This window comes from Aedes aegypti, chromosome 1 (genome assembly GCF_002204515.2).
Source record: "Aedes aegypti strain LVP_AGWG chromosome 1, AaegL5.0 Primary Assembly, whole genome shotgun sequence".
In the NCBI taxonomy this organism is placed as follows: Eukaryota; Metazoa; Arthropoda; class Insecta; order Diptera; family Culicidae; genus Aedes; species Aedes aegypti.
The window spans coordinates 173,409,319-173,428,036 of record NC_035107.1 but is presented as its reverse complement, the minus strand read 5'-3'; the positions used below and the strand labels follow the sequence as shown (position 1 = coordinate 173,428,036).

Genomic DNA, 18,718 nt, shown 5'->3' with positions numbered 1-18,718 from the left:
CTACGATTAATCTTTGCAGACCCATGCAAAATGCTACAGCCCACGTGGCGTTTATTCAAGAACCTTACTTTCGTAAGGGGAACTTCTATCTTGGTAACCTTGTGGACCCAGTTTCTGCTACTTTCAGTAAAAATGAAATTGCGAACTTGCGTGTTATGCCTTATACACGCGTGCTTGTTAATAAAGCAATCGTTGCTACACTCATTTCTGAGTTAACAACTTGTGGTGTCGTGCCGAAACTATTGATGCGCCCCTCGACGACTAGTTTCTGACACACACATTCATGGCATAGCGAAGAGCCAGTTCATTCGAGATTGTTGCTACTGCGAAGAAGACAAAATAAAGTTCTCGGCTTACTATTAGTAATTAATATCGCGTTTTATTCGTTTTATTCCGTCCGACGAATGTAGTGTCCGCATTGGTGACCCGCGACGCTGAAAACAAAACGTAAACGACCGTAGGAAACAATTAGTGCAGTGAAAAAGCTGATTTTCTTGGTCTCGAACATTGGACGCCATCTTGAACGAAATGTCGTTCGGAAATCAGAATCAGCAAAACAATGCTGTTACCGCGGCGGTGGCAGTGAAGCTTCCAGACTTCTGGAAGGGCGACCCTACGATGTGGTTCGCCCAAGCGGAAGCCCAGTTTGCGCTTGCTGGGGTAGTACAAGACGAAACGAAGTACTACCACATTATCAGTAAAATGGATCAATCCATAATTTCACATGTGTCCGACTTGGTGCAAAATCCCCCGAAGGAAGAAAAGTACAAAAAAGTGAAGGAGCGGCTGATTTCGCGGTTTGTAGTTTCTGCGCAAGCAAAGTTGGAGCAGCTGCTGAACGCCTGTTTTTTTTTTTTTTTTCTTCTAAGCAATGGGGGGAAATCTGCTCAACAGACGCCGTGTGGGGTTAGGGACCATTTACTACATGCAAGCAGTAAACAGGACTACACCCCCGACCCACTAAACCATTTCCATTGCCGCCAAACCCTTCGTCTCTCCGGGACCACCAAGAAGGCATTGCTTCGGAGAGGGGCTATTGCACATCGCATCCTCCAAGTTAGCTGCGTAGCCATGCAGCAACGAACATCGATGACACGCTTAGGGGGGTCCACCAAGGTAGCATGCTGGCGTTTTGCCAGCTTCCCAGGTGGTCCTCACCTCCCGTTGTCCGCTGAAAGCGGGCAGGGTCTACCACTACGCCCGCGCCCAGCTGCACCGCAGGTATCAAGAACTGATACTGCGGGCTTCGCAATTTGACCTACTGAAGGCTCAGGCCCTATCAGCTAGCACCAGCTGGGATTGCTGACGAAGGGGCCTCCACCTGCCCCGAACAACCAGAGGCTCGTACCAACCCAGTAGGCCGGCGCTACGACAGCAGCGCTACCAGGATGTTCTCCCCGCGGCCACTTAATCGCTGTAAGGGTCGATTTCGACCGTAGGGCACCGGTATGACCTACGTAGCCGACTACGAACCCTTGGACCACCTGTTGTTTAGCGTCTGCACTAGCCACTCCTCGAGTCCACTCGCCACCTCCTTTGCAGTTCCGAGACGATGTGGGTGATAGCCGATGAAACGGCATTCCAGCCAAACTCGTCTTCACACATCCTCTGAACCAAATTGTCCGGAGTCGTGTCCCGACCGCATGTGGCTAACATGCGGTCACGCATTGTGCGGAAACGCGGGCACACGAACAAAACGTGTTCCGCCGTTTCCTCTAAACCTGCACAAACTGGACATTCAGGAGAACCCGCATGACCGAAACGGTGTAGATACTGTCTAAAGCAACCATGGCCCGAAAGGACCTGTGTCAGGTGGAATGTTAGTTCCCCATGGCGCCTATTGACCCAGATATCTAACCTCGGAATCAACCTGTGAGTCCACACTCCCTTGGTGGAACTGTCCCACGCACGCTGCCATTTGACCATGGAGGCCAGTCTGGCAGTCCTGCGTATGCCTCTTGTGCCGCGCATTTCGAAGCACTCTATGTCTTCCATGATAAGGATACCAATAGGCACCATACCGGTGATGACGCAGAGTGCATCGTGTGACACGGTACGGTACGCGCTCGCAACCCTCAGGCACATTAGCCTATAGGTACTCTCTAGCTTGCTACGGTAGCTCTTGGTACTTAAGGCCGTGCCCCAAGCCGGGCCACCATACCTCAGTATGGACGAGGCGACACTGGCCAGAAGCTTTCGCTTGCTGGCGTACACCGCAGAGCTATTGGACATCATCCGGGACAGTGCCACAATAGCTGTGGAGGCTCTCTTGCAGGCATAATCGACGTGGCTACCGAAGGTAAGCTTATCGTCGATCATCACCCCCAAGTGTTTGACGGAGCGCTTCGAAGTGATCGTGCAGTCGCCTACACTGATCACCGCTTGCTGCACCGACTTTCGGTTGTTGACAACAACCGCCTCAGTTTTGTGGTGAGCCAATTCCAGTTTCCTGGAGCTCATCCACTCCTCCACAATTGCGATCGAGTGGGCTGCAGTCAATTCCACTTCTTCGATCGATTCACCGTAGACCTCCAGCGTAATATCGTCGGCAAAGCCAACGATGACCACACCCGCTGGGAATTTTAATCTCAACACCTCGTCGTACATGACATTCCATAACACCGGGCCCAGGATGGAACCTTGCGGGACTCCTGAGGTTATGTGAAAGCACTTCCGACCCACCTCTGTGTCATAGACTAATACCCGATTCTGGAAGTAACTTCCGAGAATCTTGTACAGGTACTCGGGTATCCCCAGACGCAGGAGCGCATCGGCAATAGCCGCCCAACTGGCACTATTAAATGCGTTCCTTACATCCAAAGTCACTACTGCGCAGTAGCGAATCCCCCTCCTCTTACGCTGGAGTGCTATCTCAGCGGTTTTCTTAACCGTCAGAATAGCGTCTACGGTGGACTTCCCTTTCCGGAAGCCGAACTGGTTGCTTGAGAGACCATTTACACTCTCAGTGTACCTCAACAGTCTGTTGAGGATGATCTTCTCGAGCACCTTCCCCGCCGTGTCAATCAAGCATATTGGTCTATACGCCGACGGGTCACCAGGTGGTTTCCCCGCCTTTGGCAATAGTACCAGGCTCTGCCTCTTCCACGCATCTGGAAATACTCCCTCGTCCAGGCATATCTGCATAGCAGATCTGAACATACCGGGAGCCTCCAAGATTGCGACTTTGAGGGCCAGGTTTGGAACTCCGTCCGGACCTGGTGCCTTCCCCATGCTTAGGGATTTTGCAATCCCTACAAGTTCCTCATCGGTTACTCTATCCTCATCGCCAGCCCCAATCCCCGACTGTCCTACAAAAGGAGGCCATGGGCTAGGGTTGTGGCGCGGAAAGAGCCCCTCGATGATCCCCTCCAGCATCTGTGGAGATTGCTCCGTAGGAGCAATTGCACCTCTTGTCTTCGCCATAACGATCCTGTAGGCATCACCCCACGGGTTCGCGTTGGCACTCTGACAGAGTCTCTCAAAGCAGGCCTTTTTGCTTGCCCTTATCTCGGACTTCAGCGCGACTTTGGCAGCGGTGAACACCGCCCGTCGTTCTTCACGCTCCTGCTCGGTACGTGCTCGCTGCATCCGCCTCCTGGCCCGTAGGCAGGCACGGCGCAGGTTCGCAATTGCTTGAGTCCACCAGTACGTCGGTGGTCTCCCATTTCTAGGGTGGACTTTCCTAGGCATGGTCGCATCGCACGCACGCGAAAGCACCGCTACCAGTTCGTCCCCGCTTAGGCCGAGTAGGTTACGCTCACGACGGAGCGCCTCCCTAAGTACTTCGTCATTGAAGTACGCTGTCTTCCACCTACGAGGGCTTGGCCGTGACCTAGCCGCTTCCTCTACGCGCTGCCTGCTGTTGTTGTAGTCGATACTGTAGCGAACCGCCAGGTGGTCGCTGTGAGTGTAGGCATTGCCTACCCTCCAGTTCGAACTACTCGTTAGGCCAGGACTACAAAAAGTAACGTCGATAATCGACTCCGCTCCGTTTCGGCTGAAGGTACTTTTGGTACCAACATTAGCCAGATCGACATCTAGCACGGCCAGTGCCTCTAGCAGGATTTGACCTCGCTGGTTCGTGATACGGCTTCCCCATTCCACGGCCCAGGCATTGAAGTCACCCGCTATTACAACTGGCCTTCGCCCTGTCAACACGGTCGTCATGCAGTCCAGCATCTGCGTGAACCGCTCGGTCGACCAACTCGGAGGCGCATAGCAGCTACAAAAGAGGACCCCGTTTATCTTGGCGATCACGAAGCCCTCGTAGGTAGTAGACACCAACTCCTGGACGGGGTATTTACCCGTCGTCCATATCGCCGCCATTTTTCCGGATCCATCCACGACCCAGTTGCCGTTGCCGGCGGGTACTCGGTATGGGTCCGATATGATGGCGATGTCCGTCCCCCACTCAGCAACTGCCTGGTACACCAACTTGAAATCATTGGGTGGTCTATCGGCGGCTGAAATTCACACCGTGAAGACAGTGGATTCGAATCATCCGTTCAGGGATTTGTTGTTGGAATACCGCGAGATAACGCTCCCGTCCACTATGCAATCTGCTGTAAAGGAAAGAGATGTGAAACATCACATTCTAACCAAGGGCCCCCCTGTCGCATCCAAAGCTCGTAGACTGGCTCCAGACAAGCTTGACGCCGCGAAAAAAGAATTCCAGCTCATGTCCGACTTAGGTATCTGTCGTCCATCTGCTAGCGCTTGGGCAAGTCCGTTACACTGCGTACCGAAAAAGAACGGACAATGGCGTTTTGTGGGTGATTACCGTGCCCTCAATAAGGTAACAATCCCGGATCGATACCCTGTCCCACATATACACGATTTACTAAATGCATTTCAGGGTAAGAGCATATTTACTACAATAGATCTCGAGAGAGCATATCATCAAATTCCGATTCAGGAAGAGGACATTCCCAAGACCGCTGTGATCACCCCGTTTGGACTCTTTGAGTTCCTTACTATGCAAAATGGATTATGTAACGCTAGTCAGACGTTTCAGCGATACATGCATCGCATATTCGGCGATCTTGAATTCGTAGTAGTTTTTATCGACGACATATGTATCGCATCTTCAAACCCAACAGAACATCGAGAGCACGTCGAAATAGTATTCCAACGCCTTAAAGAGAATGGACTCGTCATAAACCTAGCAAAATGTAAGTTCGCTCAACGCCAGGTTGAGTTTTTGGGATACCTAATTGATAAGGACGGAATTCTACCACTTCCAGATCGAGTACAAGCGGTGCGCCAGTACGAGCTTCCAACGACCGTGAAACAACTTCGGCGGTTTTTGGCATTGGTCAACGTCTACAAACGCTTCATCCCACAAGCAACTGACCAACAAGCCGAGCTACGTGCATTGATACCTGGAAACAAAAGGAATGATGGTAGAAAGTTATTGTGGACCGAAGGAGGAAAACACGCATTCGAACTTTGTAAAACGTCACTAGCAGAAGCTGCGTTGCTGAGTTATCCAGATCCGGAAAAGCCAATAGGGTTGATGATAGATGCATCGAATACTGCAGCAGGTGCAGTGTTACAGCAGTTCGTTGATGGAGGATGGAAACCCCTTGGATTCTACTCCGAGAAATTTTCGTCATCACAGCAAAAGTATTCCACTTTCGGCACGACACCACAAACTAAAGATTAATGTTTCTGTTGGTGACCTCAATAGAAAATAAGTCTATCGTTTGGAGTATTTACCACATGATGAACCATCCCTAACGGATAATTTCAAACGAGTTGTCATACACTGCCAAACAAAAAAGCTTTCTGAGGATTGTGGGCAGTGATGCTAATACTCATGATGTATTTGGAGCAGCTCAGATATCAATTAGAGAAGCTCCAGTCTGATCGAAAACTTAAGCAGTAGAGATCTTGGATTACTTATTAAAGGCAATCGCCAAACCTTCATGCTATCTACTAGAAAATAAGTGTTAGACATAACGTCTGCTCAAACAGAATCAGTCACGAGCTGGCAAATTGGCATTTATCAGATGATGAATCTTTATCAAATCATTGCTACATCTTCATTGATCATTTGAATTTAAATTCACAGATTTTGCCTTTTTTTTATACTCCTGGGAATTGGTTGTAACCAAATTTCATGGATTCTCTCCGTTCATTGGAATTCCTAGTGATTTGGATGTTTCCACTTCTGCTGAAATGGAACGCAATTTTCCTTGCTCCAAGTGATCTCACAATTGCTTGTCACTTTCCTTATAGGAAATTCTCCACACATCTCCGTTACAGGAAGCGTCCGGCTATTTGTAAAGAATTATGTTAGATATTCAGGCTGCTATAAAGGCTCCTGCTTTGGCCAATTCAAGGTTCAGGCTTGTTATCGCATGTCGAACTCAAAATTGTCGAATTGAAGAACTGAATTTAGTCAACTCTGTAAGTCTTGTATGGGTACCTGCTCATTCTCCCATCGCTGGGAATGATTTGGCTAAAGATTTAGCTCGCAATGGAGCATCATACTGCCCATAACTGCATATATGTCACATTCGACATTTTTGACAATTTCGAGTTGATACCAGGGAGAGTCTTCAAATGATAAAGTCATCAAATGATAAATACTTTTGATCAACTTACTGAAATCTGTGATCTAGAAAATTGGTAATTGGTCACAGTGGTAATTGTAACCGCATAAACGTCACATTGAGTTTATACATCAGCATCGTAATGTAGTAGCAATGACATTTCAATCATAATTATTTTCTGACTATTCACCTAGTAGGGAGCCGGATCCTATTCTTGGCACTTTTGATTCACTTCGGCAGTGGGGTTTTTTGAAAGCTACTGAGCTCATATTTGGGCACAGTATGCGTTGTACTGAAGTGCTTCTTTTTGCAAAGTTTTAGACAGTTCGGTCGAGAAAAACCCCCCATGCCAAAGTGAATCATGGAAGTGCCCAAGTAGCTCTGCATCCTATGCGATATGAGTTGTACGAAATTTCAGCCTCAAATAAGCACTTTTGCGTTCTTGGTAATTTTTAGGGATTTTAGTTTTCCCCATACTGCTATAAAATGCACACTTGGTCTTCCATTTACTCATTGCCTACTTTTGTCGAATGCTACAAATATGCAGTTATGGGCAGCGCATGACTTCATTGGCCCTAAACCAGCTATTCCAATTTCGAAGTTCTGTGTAAAGCTTCTGATAAATTCTTGGGTGGCAACTCAACACAAGCAATATTGGAATAATTTGGAGTCATGTCGTCAAACTAAATTGTACATTACTAAGCCATCTCCAAAAGTGGCAAAGTGTTTAACAAATCAGTCGAAGCCGAATTACAGACTTTTGGTCGAAGCCTTGACTTGCCACTGCAGACTCAACTATCACATGGCAAATATTCAGCGTGCTGACTTATTTGTTTGTGATTCCTTGAATCCGATTATGGAACTTTGTATCGTCGAAGTGTCCATAAGAACACTGCTGCGAAGCATGCTCTGTCCTAGTTGGGATGTAAAAATCAGAAAGAAGAAGAAAAATTGAACTCATATTGATTTAAAGTTACCATAACACGCTTGAAACTTATAAGTAATTCATTAAATGAGCATCATTTGAGAATGTTTTTCAGAAAATAATATCGTTGAGCAAGAACCTTCTCATAATAGTGGTCCTACTATTGGCAGCTCTCCCCTACATAGCAATATCCAAATCGTTGTACATTTTGTACATGTGTTTTCCATTCCCTACTAGTGAAGCCATACTTCATAGGAAGGCATTAACTTACCTCGGGCACTGCGGTTTCATATGGTGTGTTGATAAACATCGGTGGATTATCGTTGACATCCGACACTCGCACTATAATCGGAATATTGCGCCTTCTACGCGTTGATCGGATGGTGCAGCTTATCTGTACAGAAGTAAGCGAAAGGACGGGGTAGTAAGTTCAAGGCTGGTACGTGACACATAAAGGGTTGGACTTGAAAAATAACCGACACCACCGGCATACGCACATACCTGGAAGACTATATGGCTCAGATTCTCCTCATCGCGATCCAGCGGATGGATAAGCTGTAGTGATTTGCCATTCAACGTGAACGTTGGGTTCCCTTTGGGAAAATTGAGGTCCAGTTGGATCTCGCTTTCTGGATCACCGTATATGGGCAACTCGGGGGGCGTTGTTGGCTGACTAGTAACTGTAAATAGAAGTGATAGGTTGTTTGATTATTTTCATGCGTTTTTCGGAAATCGCTTATCGTCCTACGATAACATAGTTTATCTGTGTCTATGTTTCTTCAAATAAAATTTGCATTGACGCTGTGGCGCAATAATATTGCTTTGATTGCCTCTCAACCGATTTAAAACTAGTGAACTAAAACACTAAACTGAAAATTTTTGTAATATCGCTTTATTTACTTAAATATGTTCTACTTACTTTGATAAAAGCTTGTTTTTTGGGATTTAACTATTCTAATCGAAAATAAACACCTAACCACAGAAACAGACGCAACACTCAAACTATTTTCATCGCACATTTGATTTTTGATTGTTGTCCAACGACTCATCCGTGGCGCTTGTATCTATCGTGTTTGACTAGTTCCCAATTAGCCAATTCGGTTTTTGATGATTGTTCCGTACGGAACGAGTGTCCTAAATCACTGCCGCAGTAGCATGAAAAACAACGACACACATTCTATCGTCACTGAAGCACACGATGAACTCACCCAATTGCAGCCCCTGATACGACCCACACTGCCTACGTCACTGAGAGAGAGAGTTCCCACATCGAGTGTGAGTGCCAACAGTGAGTATCCCACGATCAGCGTCATCGTCATCGTGGCTCTCATTGCATGGTTCATCCGGGAGTTCATCATACAGTGGCAATGACGGTAGCAGCACACGCATCACGACGCTTCCACGCGCTTCTAGAAGCTTCCGCGTGTTTCTAGATTGCGAGCGCGGTGCTATATATACGCGAGCCGTATGCGTAGCAGACTCAGTTTGTATTTTATCCACCGCGTGATTATATCCGAGTGAAAAGTGATCCAAGTGAAAGTGAAGTGTAATAGTAAAGTAGTGAAGTAGTGAAGTGAATAAAGTGTAGTGTTTAGTAAACCAGTGGTGTCGAATTCTTTCATCCGAAATACAGTCCACTACTACCCGACCGGAGTTGGCCACGGTTAACGCGCCATCAATGATTGTTCTAACTGTGATGTCTGTTTGTGTCTGTCATGCAGTTTGTCATGTAACGTTATACAATTTCAAAAAGATACATCGTAGTGTGCTGTGCACGTGTAAGGACGCATTTTTTCTGCTCTCGAGTTTTTCTCGTTCTGCATATCGCGATCCGCGTTCAGCCAAATTTCGGCTGATGGTTATTCATTTCATCATCGGGAAGATTTCCCGTGATCTTCAGAGTTTTAGCAGTTCAAGTGACCATCGTTATAATTTTTCGAATTATTAATGCAATTAAATTTTACAATGAAGTCAATTCAAAATTCATTCGAAAGTAATGGACGTCGCGTGTGGTGTTTTGCGAACTATTGTTAAGTGTAAGTGTAAGTGTAATTTGTGTAACTTAACTATTGTTAAGTGTAATTTCACTTTAATCGATTTCCTATGTGACCTAGGAAATCGATTAAAGTGAAATTATGAAGAATCTGCAAACTTCAGATTGAATTAAACAAATATGTATTGGAAATAAATCACTTTGTCCAGCAGAGTGTGCTCCTAGAGCCATGACAATCGAAAGTTTCACGCTGTCAGCCAGAAGGTGAAAATTTTGATGCGGGTGATTTTGCTCAACACGCGTGTTACCAAGGAAACTGACTGTGATGGCTTGTTGGCTTACAGAGAAATGAACCCGCCTTGGCTTACATTAGGAGAATCGAATGTTTTATTTAAATGCTATGGCCTGCTGTGATACATATATGGTACCGTTTTGAATCATATTCCCAACACTTAAGGCCAACAGTGACTTCAAATGCATCTGATAGGCATAAATTAGCTGATATTTGGAAAAATTTCAATTCATTCGCTAAGTCCAACTGTTAGTTGTTGGGTGTGCCGATAAAATTGTTTATTTTAGCTTATTTAGTATTGTTTTTACGTTAAAGTATGGAAGACCATTTTGATTCAAATGCCGAACACGGTGTTGATTCTGTCTCATATTTCGAACACCTTGATTCAAATTCCGAACAGCGCGAATAAATCGTATTCAAATGAATAATTTCGCAAATAAATTTATCTGAGCTAGTTCTACTGATCTCAAACTAGAGAATCATCACTACACCAGAGGTATAAAATAGATTTGAAGACGTTAAAATTGAATTGCAATCGACTGCCTTTTCCTTTTAATTTGATGACATATTTCAGCGAAACATTTCAGCCACATCGCCATACAAAAACCGAGTGTTCGGAATATGAGTCTGTTCGGAATTTGAGACAAAACGGTATGTGGGGCCTGAAATCTTGTGATGGAAAAACTTCTAAAAAGAAAGAGTGTGGTGTGATCGGTTTATAAATTTGATGTGAACAGCAAACGTTCATTTTTTTTCTAATACGTTTCATCATTTAGTATACCGCTAACGGGTGAAAAAGTTCTTGTTTGTGAAAAAATAGAGTACCGTAATTTCGGGTGAAATTGATCATTTTTCATGGTTTTTCTAGTCTGTTTTCTTTAATGTTAACAATGCCAAACAACTACATGCAGGAAAACAAGTACGAAGGTGAACCTCATCGACTCATATACCGAAATTTTCTAACAAATGTCATTTTAGTGGTAACAAATATGTATCTCTAAAATAAAAAATCAGGGGATCTCATTTCGGGGTGATATTGATCACTTGTCAATGCCATTATTGTTAGTTTTCAAAACAACTCTACATGGTAAATTTGAGCTATCTGCATCCGAATATGTTGATGATGATGATGATTATTTAGCCACCATCAGCGCAAGGATTACCTATGGCTGCAGAATCATACCGGGATGGTATGATCTACCTGATGGTTTGTTGTAGCAGGGCTAGTTAATATCTTTGAAGACCTTTGGAAGACAACACTAAGGCTGTTTTCTCATGACAAAAGGCTGGCGACCCCACGCACTTTCATCCAGTCAACAGTTCAATTAACTCCCTTAGGCTACCCCTCCCCAATACCCAATATATAGTAATTTATCATACATAGTGTTAATAAAGTATCTTACCGTAAAATTATACAAATAATGTTAGTGTGACTACCGTTGTTACTAGATTCCGTGATCATCTCTGCATCTCCTCGGTAGTCGCAGGAAGGATTTTTGTTAGTGGGAAGGGTTAAAAAGTTACATGATCAGGGTTCACCTTGGTAAGTGATGCGACTCATGAAACTTCGATTTTAAATATCACTATTTTGTATGGCTTCATTATAAACGATGACAAATGTATGTCGTCACCTGTGCTGACGAACTATTCAAAAACAATTGTCAATTAAAAAAAATAATTTATTTTCATTTGATGAGTGTTCATAAACTATGCCGACACACGGGGTGATTTATATACTTAATTCACAAGCATTGCATATCAAAAATCGATAAAAGGTAAAATATATATGCATGCTTTCATAAAAAATAACAAAACAATAAAAATAATCAAAACTAAAACTAATAATAAAGAATAAAAGGAAATAACAAGAAAAAATATACTTAACAAAATCCAATTAAAATCTTGATAAATTTCAAAGCAACTTCACTATTGGACACTTGATAAAACCAAAGAATTGGAAACTTTGTAAAATTCGAGTGCTCTTCAAAATACAGGAATGAACGATCCCTTGAAAAAGTTCCTCTTCAGTCCAACGTCCAACCAATGTACGGAACACGAAACATGATCACCCTCCAAATGTTTAGAACTTCCTCAATTCCAGCGCTCACGTGAACTGGATAAATCAAATTCTTGAACAGTTTGGGAAAATTTCTCCTCGCTGCATCCGAATATGTTTGTCAAATTCTTGACAATGCAATATTTATATAAATAACGAATTGTCAAATTTCAAGAATTACGCGGAAAACGCCTAAATGTATGCAATTTCTAAGGTATTCAATGGTATCTAACAGAAATTCAATTATTTCAACCATATAAGCTAATTGGTACGAGTTTTGGTGATGAAATCTGGTTTGGGGATATATCTCAAGCATTCTCACAAACTTTCAGGCTTATACCATGTTCAAATCCTTGCTTAGAACGTGCATGATTTTGAAATTTCACATTATTTTCATAGTAATAAACATTCTTTAACGCAAACAACTTCACAACACACAATGCGACAATAGTTACGACAAACAACGTTCATTTACTGCAGCTTACATTGATATTTGTGCTCCATTACGCATAAATGAAATCGTGTGATACGATGATCAATTTCACCCTTCTGGTCAATTACACCCGATTTTACGGTATGTATGTGTTTAATCAAAGACACATTCAGGTAACAATATGAAACATTCGTGTGTCTCACAAATTAAGTTTCTGTGGATTAATGCAGAATTGCAGGTTTGGTGAGAAATTTCAATATACTGTTTTTTTTTTTGTTCAGAGTGTTTAATTTGTGCGTTTTATACACATTAATCTGAACTCACTGCATGATAGGAGAGGGATCAGATTTAATTCGATTTTCGTTTCAGAGAGCGAGTAATGGCGCTTAAGCCAAGGCTCTAGAGCCAGGACATTCAAGGGAAATACCTATGTCCCATCCCAGAAAAAGTAGCATAGCCATGAAGTGTGCATTAACTTTCTTAGCTATGCTACTTGCAACGATTTAACTATCCCTCTTAATGAATCGGTCGCTACGGTTGTCCCCGTTTCTTCACCTATGTTATTCATTTGTGAATAATCTGATGGTCAATTTTTCAATTGAAAAACCAGTATTTCCAGGATGTTTTTCAATATCGGCAGTGCAAGCGCTTAGATAGATAGTTAGATATATAGGTTAATAGATAACGCTATACAATTTCAAAAGCAAGTTGTTTTCAGGTAGCTTAACTAAATAACATAAACGAAGATAAGAAATGTTTTAAAGTGTATTGGTTTATCATTGATTCAACTCTACAAATTAAGTTCGACACAGTTCTTTTATGCAGAATGTAGAAAGATGTTTTCTTTGTTGCCTGCGAAGAAAACAGATAAAACAAAAGCCACAAAAAAAAAAACGTATCAATGCAATCCAACACTAAATTTGTTGCCGTCTAATTCAAAATCAGTTCATTGACACCGTTCAAGCAGCCAGAAATGGAAGCGGTCAGAAGGAAATGCCATCGTTGCAATAAAACAAAACTGCTTTTTAATCAAAAGAACATAAGTCTGTAGCTAATCGATTCACAGTCATTCATGCTTTTCTCAAGCACGAGTTTACGGGTTTTACGCGGGCTGGAAGAATCGCCGCCTGCCATGACAACGTGGGCGATCTTCACACAATGGAACCGGAATCGGATTAGATTTGTCGGTGTAAGCGTGAGTTCTAGGGAAGATCATTTTGATTTGAAAATGTTAAACCTAATAGGAACAAATGAAGCATTTTCAGCTCAACATGCGAATTGAAATGGCTATTACTGATTAATTATTTTACAAAGTGAATAAACGAGTCTATTTTATAAGTCGAGTCGATCAAAATGACTCGACTTGAGTCACTGTCGACCGAAAAAATCACTCGACTCAGCTCTGTCACTCGAGATTTTCGACAGTTGTCACTCTATGTGACTGGATTACTATGGGAGTCGACGGGTGACAACTGAAATATGCATGCTTGCTTTGATCGACAATGAATACAGACGAGTCACATGAATCTGCTCGATTTACAAAATAGGCCCCTAAAATTTGGCACATTAACAGCTATCATAAAAGAAACTTCAAATGAAAATTTAGCTAAATTTACTAGACTACCTTTTGAAAGGGTCTATCAATGGAAAGGATTTCCATAATTTGAAAATTTTAAACTGAAAACGGTGCATTTGACTAAAATGATGTCTTAGACAAAGTTTCAAGAAATAATGAAGACTATTCATAAAATACACTGAGACAAAAATCATAATTGAATCCTGTACTACTGCCCATAACTGCATATTTGTAACATTCGACAAAAGTAGGCATTGAGTAAATGGAACATTAAGTGTGCATTTTGTGGCAGTATGGGAGGGAACTGAACTTCTAAAAATTACCGGGAACTCAAAAGTGCTTATTTGAGGTTGATATTTTGTACAACTGATATCGCATACTAGGTGAATAGTCAGAAAATAATTCTGATAGAAATTTTATTGCTATTACATTACGAGGCTCGTTTATAATCTCAGTGTGACTGTATTTTTTTTTTCGAATTTTCTAGAACAATCTCACAGATTTCAGTAAGTTGATCAAAAGTATTTATCATTTGATGACTTTATCATTTGATGACGTAATGTTACTGTTATGCAGTTATGGGCAGACTAGCAGCGACAACAAAACAATATTCACGTCGTGATATTTTTTTTTTTGATTTGCAATATTTTTGCACCATTTTTTCACATGTTCTCGAAAAATTCTTCTAATTTTAGAATCTGTGTCGATTTTATTCATTGGTTGTCTGGATCCAGCGATATTCCAAAATCACCTGGGGGAAAGACGCGTAGTCATAACCCACTTTAATATCTTAGCCTACAGATTGTTTCTCGAATTCGGTTAGTCACTTTTCGAAACAATATTTTGATAAGAGTTTGTAGAGGAAAAATGAAGCCATTTGGTGTAGTCGTTTTTGAGATATGATCATTTATATTTGTGGTGCCACTCTGGCCGTAGGTGGATTTTGAAAACTTAAAAATCATCCATGCTAGATTTATTATGGAGCCGAACAAAAAACAACACGCATAGAAATATTTCATTTTTTCCCCTGTGAAACCTGAAGTTCAGCTAGTTTCGCTAGTTTCGTTTGGCAAAAAAAAATATTTTTTGAAAATAAGGCTGTTTTGCAAAGTATGGTCAAGACTTTGGCTTTGTACAGAAAATTCATTCGATTTTCATAACACTGCGAACATTTTTTTTGTCTGAAACACCAAAATTTTGAATTCTTGATAACTGCATGCAAATTTACCAGCTTGTGTAACATTTTTTTTTACAGAATTAAAGCTTTGTGTAATAGTTATCAACAAAGTTTGAAATACTTTCGATGCTCAAATAATTGTTTATGAGAAACGAAATATCATTTTTTCTTTTCGCACGAATCGTACATTTATCCAACAAGGCTTGCTGAGTTGTACTGAAAATTTCGAGTTTTGCAACGAGTTTCATACAACATTTTTTTAAATTACGAAAAATGTCTAGGATTATCGATCCTATTTTCACTCTAAATCTTACACCTGAGTCGAATTTGGATCATACAACAGAAGTGGAATCAGAAGAAGAAGAAGAAGAAGAAGAAGAAGAAGAAGAAGGAGAAATCTAAAACAATAGATGAAACCATTACCCAAATAGAACTACTTTTCAGCACCGTCATGATACACTAGCATTTTTCAGTACTGTTTTGTTGGTGCAAAAGTAGGTCGTTATGTTGTCAATTATTTTGATTAAAAGTAGGCTGATATGTAATGAAATTGCAAAATAAAAAAAGTGTTATAAATTTTATTGATAAGTTCGCTTGAACACATGAAGTTTGGATTCTGTGGTAAATTAAGCAAATAAATTGTCATACAAGCTAGAAAACTTGCATACAAGTTGAGTGAAATAGTTAAATAATGCACTTTCAACTATTCCAGAAAAATAGACGTGCTTTAGACAAAAACAAAATACAGCGTTATCTATATTAACATATTTGGAAGTATTCAGAATGTTATTTCGATAAAAATTTTCCCATAAAATTCGTCAGAACAAAAATACATCTAAAAAACGGGCATTCACGAATATTTTAAAATCTGATTAAAAACCCAATGTACATAATCAGTTAGTTTAGACATCGCTTATTTGATCAATTTAATTAGTTTAATTAGATTTAATTAATTAGATTAATTAGTTGAAAATCAATTAAAATAATATATTGTGTTCATATTTGTAGTATTTAATCTTTGTACTTCAGTGAGCAAAGGATTACTAGCCTTATTCGAAGCAACAAATTTGTCTCGTGTTGAATATTTTATCTCTTAACACAATTAGAAAACCAGTTATGTAAAACTACGATCTACAAACGCGATCGGGAATAAATCTTAACTTCAAGAAATGTGTATAGGTAGCTTACCATTGCCTCGACTCTCTTCTATATCTAGGATTATATTCGTCTGTCCGGTTTCCACTTCACACAGCTGCAATTTGCCTTCCACCGCGTGTACTTTGTGGGTCACCATCAACATGACGGCGAGCAGTAGCAACCGCGGCAGCAGAAGATTGCTCCCCACCATCGTCGTCATCAACGTTGAGGTCCATCGCCAGTCGCGGGTCCGTGTCCGGTTCATCACGTCCGTGGCCACCTTCGGAGATGCTCTTCTAGACCGCCGTCGAACAGTGTGATGCTCGGGTCGCTTTTCTAGATCTGGGCTGGTCCTTTTATGGTCTAATGGATTTGAAGCGCAACATGTCGTGGCAGGGGGGCTTGTGGAGGTTTGAGCTGCGACTAAAAGTGCTAATTCTTCTTTGGTCATGATGGTGTTGTTTTTCTTTTCGCTGTCACGTCGTTTGTTCTGGTTTCTGATTGTGGTGAATGACGGGTGCCTAGTTTGTCCCACGAAGACCAGTCATAGCCGACAAGTCTGGCAGCGCACTGAATCTAACATCACTGAAACGAGAAGCGGGGAGAGAACGGAATATTTAATTAGAAGGAGTTGATTGCTAATTCATACAAGTCTTTTACTCTAGTGATGGTAGAGTGATAAGGTATTATTCGAAATGATTCTACCCCATTACCCCGAATGCCATTTCCCAGAATGCCACCACCCCGAATTCCATTACCCCCAATGTACCATTACCCCGAATTCCATCACCCCGAATGCTTTTTCCCCGAATTTATAATTATCTTCACATGATGATATTGATGACATTTCCCCATGATATTGGAATTCGGGGTAATGTCATTCGGGGTGATGGATCATTCGGGGTTTTGGAATTCGGGGTAATGGCGTTCGGGTTAATGACATTCGGGGTAATGGGATTCGGGGTAATGGGGTAGAATCATTCGAAATATATTTCTTGTAGCACGTCAATGAATATACTTAAAATGTACTATATTATTTTGTTTATTATAATCCATATTTAGAGTAAGTTGAGGCAAAAAAACGACCTTAGTGGAAAAATGATTATTATCAGAAAAACTATTACTTTTGAAAATAAATAAACACCACATAGTAGACCTTAAAAGTATTGATTACAATTTTGTTAAACAAACTTGTGTCAAAATGTTTACTCATTTTTAATTATAACAGTTTCAAAATTGATTATCCTAAACGAAATGGTGCGGCAAGAGGGAGGAGGGACGTTTCGCATAAAGACGTTTCGCATAAGGACGTTTCGCATAATTTTATGGTTGGACGTTTGGCATTATATGCCTTCTTTAAAATGCTACCTGTTCTTAGATGAAACTGCTTTATGCGAAACGTCCATTAAGCCAAACGTCCGTATGCGAAACGTCCTTATGCCAAACGTCTTTATGCGAAATGGGTCACCCCCATTTTGATGAGAAATTAAATGATAAAGTTTGCCTATTTTGAATACGTTAAGCCTCAAGAAGGTCCACAGAAATTTTTAAATAAACGGGTTTGGCGACTGACCCATGATCCATTTTTTTTGTAAATGCATTTCCGTGTTGTCAAAATCTAAGGTTCTGTTACCAAAATCAAACGGGCACTGTATGTCCTAAAGAAATGCGTTTTTTAAACTTAGGTAAACTGACGATTTTTTTTTACTCGGTCGATAAATTTAAAAATAATTTGAAGTTAATTAGCAACTTTTTCTTTGAGTTATGACTCAAACTTTTGCTCCGCTGATTCGAATTTTTGCCTCACCACGGGCCAAAAATGATTTCCAAACTTGTACACCTCAAAGCATTCTTCCGGCAGGCTTAGTTACGCCCTCAAATTAAAAATAGTTTATTTTATTGTGCTTCATACTATGGCAGTTCGACCGAGAATTAATTTTCTTGACAAAAACATATGAATAATATTTGGAGCAAATTTACTTGAATAGGATTCGAATCATCATGACAAACATAACATTCATTATAATTGGATAATTGAGGGTAGTTTTTGTCAGTGCTCACCGCATCAAAACAAAGGCGCCATTGTATATGGGATTTAACATTGTGACAGCATTGCTGTTCTGTCAAACACACAAGGCTACGGTGGCGCAATCTATGCTTTCTGTAAGTTGCGCCACGTCAACCAGCGAACCCCACTCTTCCCCATCAGCCATCACTGATGACAAGTCGATCGATGATTGCCGCTCCCACAGCACACGCGGAGGATCGGCTTGCAACGAAACATCAACTAAAGGGCAGTCATAAGTCACCTAAGTCACCTCAAAAACACTATTTGAGAGAAATTGTTAAGACGTATCACGTAAATTGAATTAGAGTTTATGCCACGAAATTTATTTAATTATAATAAGTTAAAAATTGAACCTTCATTTGATACGGTGAGAGTCCAAAAAAATTATACGATTCAGTCCACTAATCTAGTATGGCCTTTAGACTACGTGAAGAAGAGCGTAAAAATCATTGCACTATAAATTTGGGAAACTTTGTGGTTAGGTAAAATAATGAGTCACACTCA

At 41.3% G+C, this 18,718-nt stretch overlaps 1 protein-coding gene across 3 annotated transcripts in view; it reads right to left on the bottom strand.

The window, feature by feature from the left end:
* LOC5570607 (cadherin-99C) overlaps positions 1 to 18,718 on the bottom strand; it is a 414,362-nt gene that overhangs the window by 166,668 nt on the left and 228,976 nt on the right. For all 3 annotated transcript variants that reach the window (XM_021853635.1, XM_021853641.1, XM_021853648.1), the window contains 3 exons: positions 16,198 to 16,731; positions 7,984 to 8,162; positions 7,754 to 7,876 (listed from right to left, as the gene is read on the bottom strand). In XM_021853635.1, coding sequence (XP_021709327.1) covers positions 7,754 to 7,876; positions 7,984 to 8,162; positions 16,198 to 16,597 — 702 coding nt within the window. In that variant the 5' untranslated portion in view covers positions 16,598 to 16,731. The remainder of the gene's footprint in view (positions 1 to 7,753; positions 7,877 to 7,983; positions 8,163 to 16,197; positions 16,732 to 18,718) is intronic.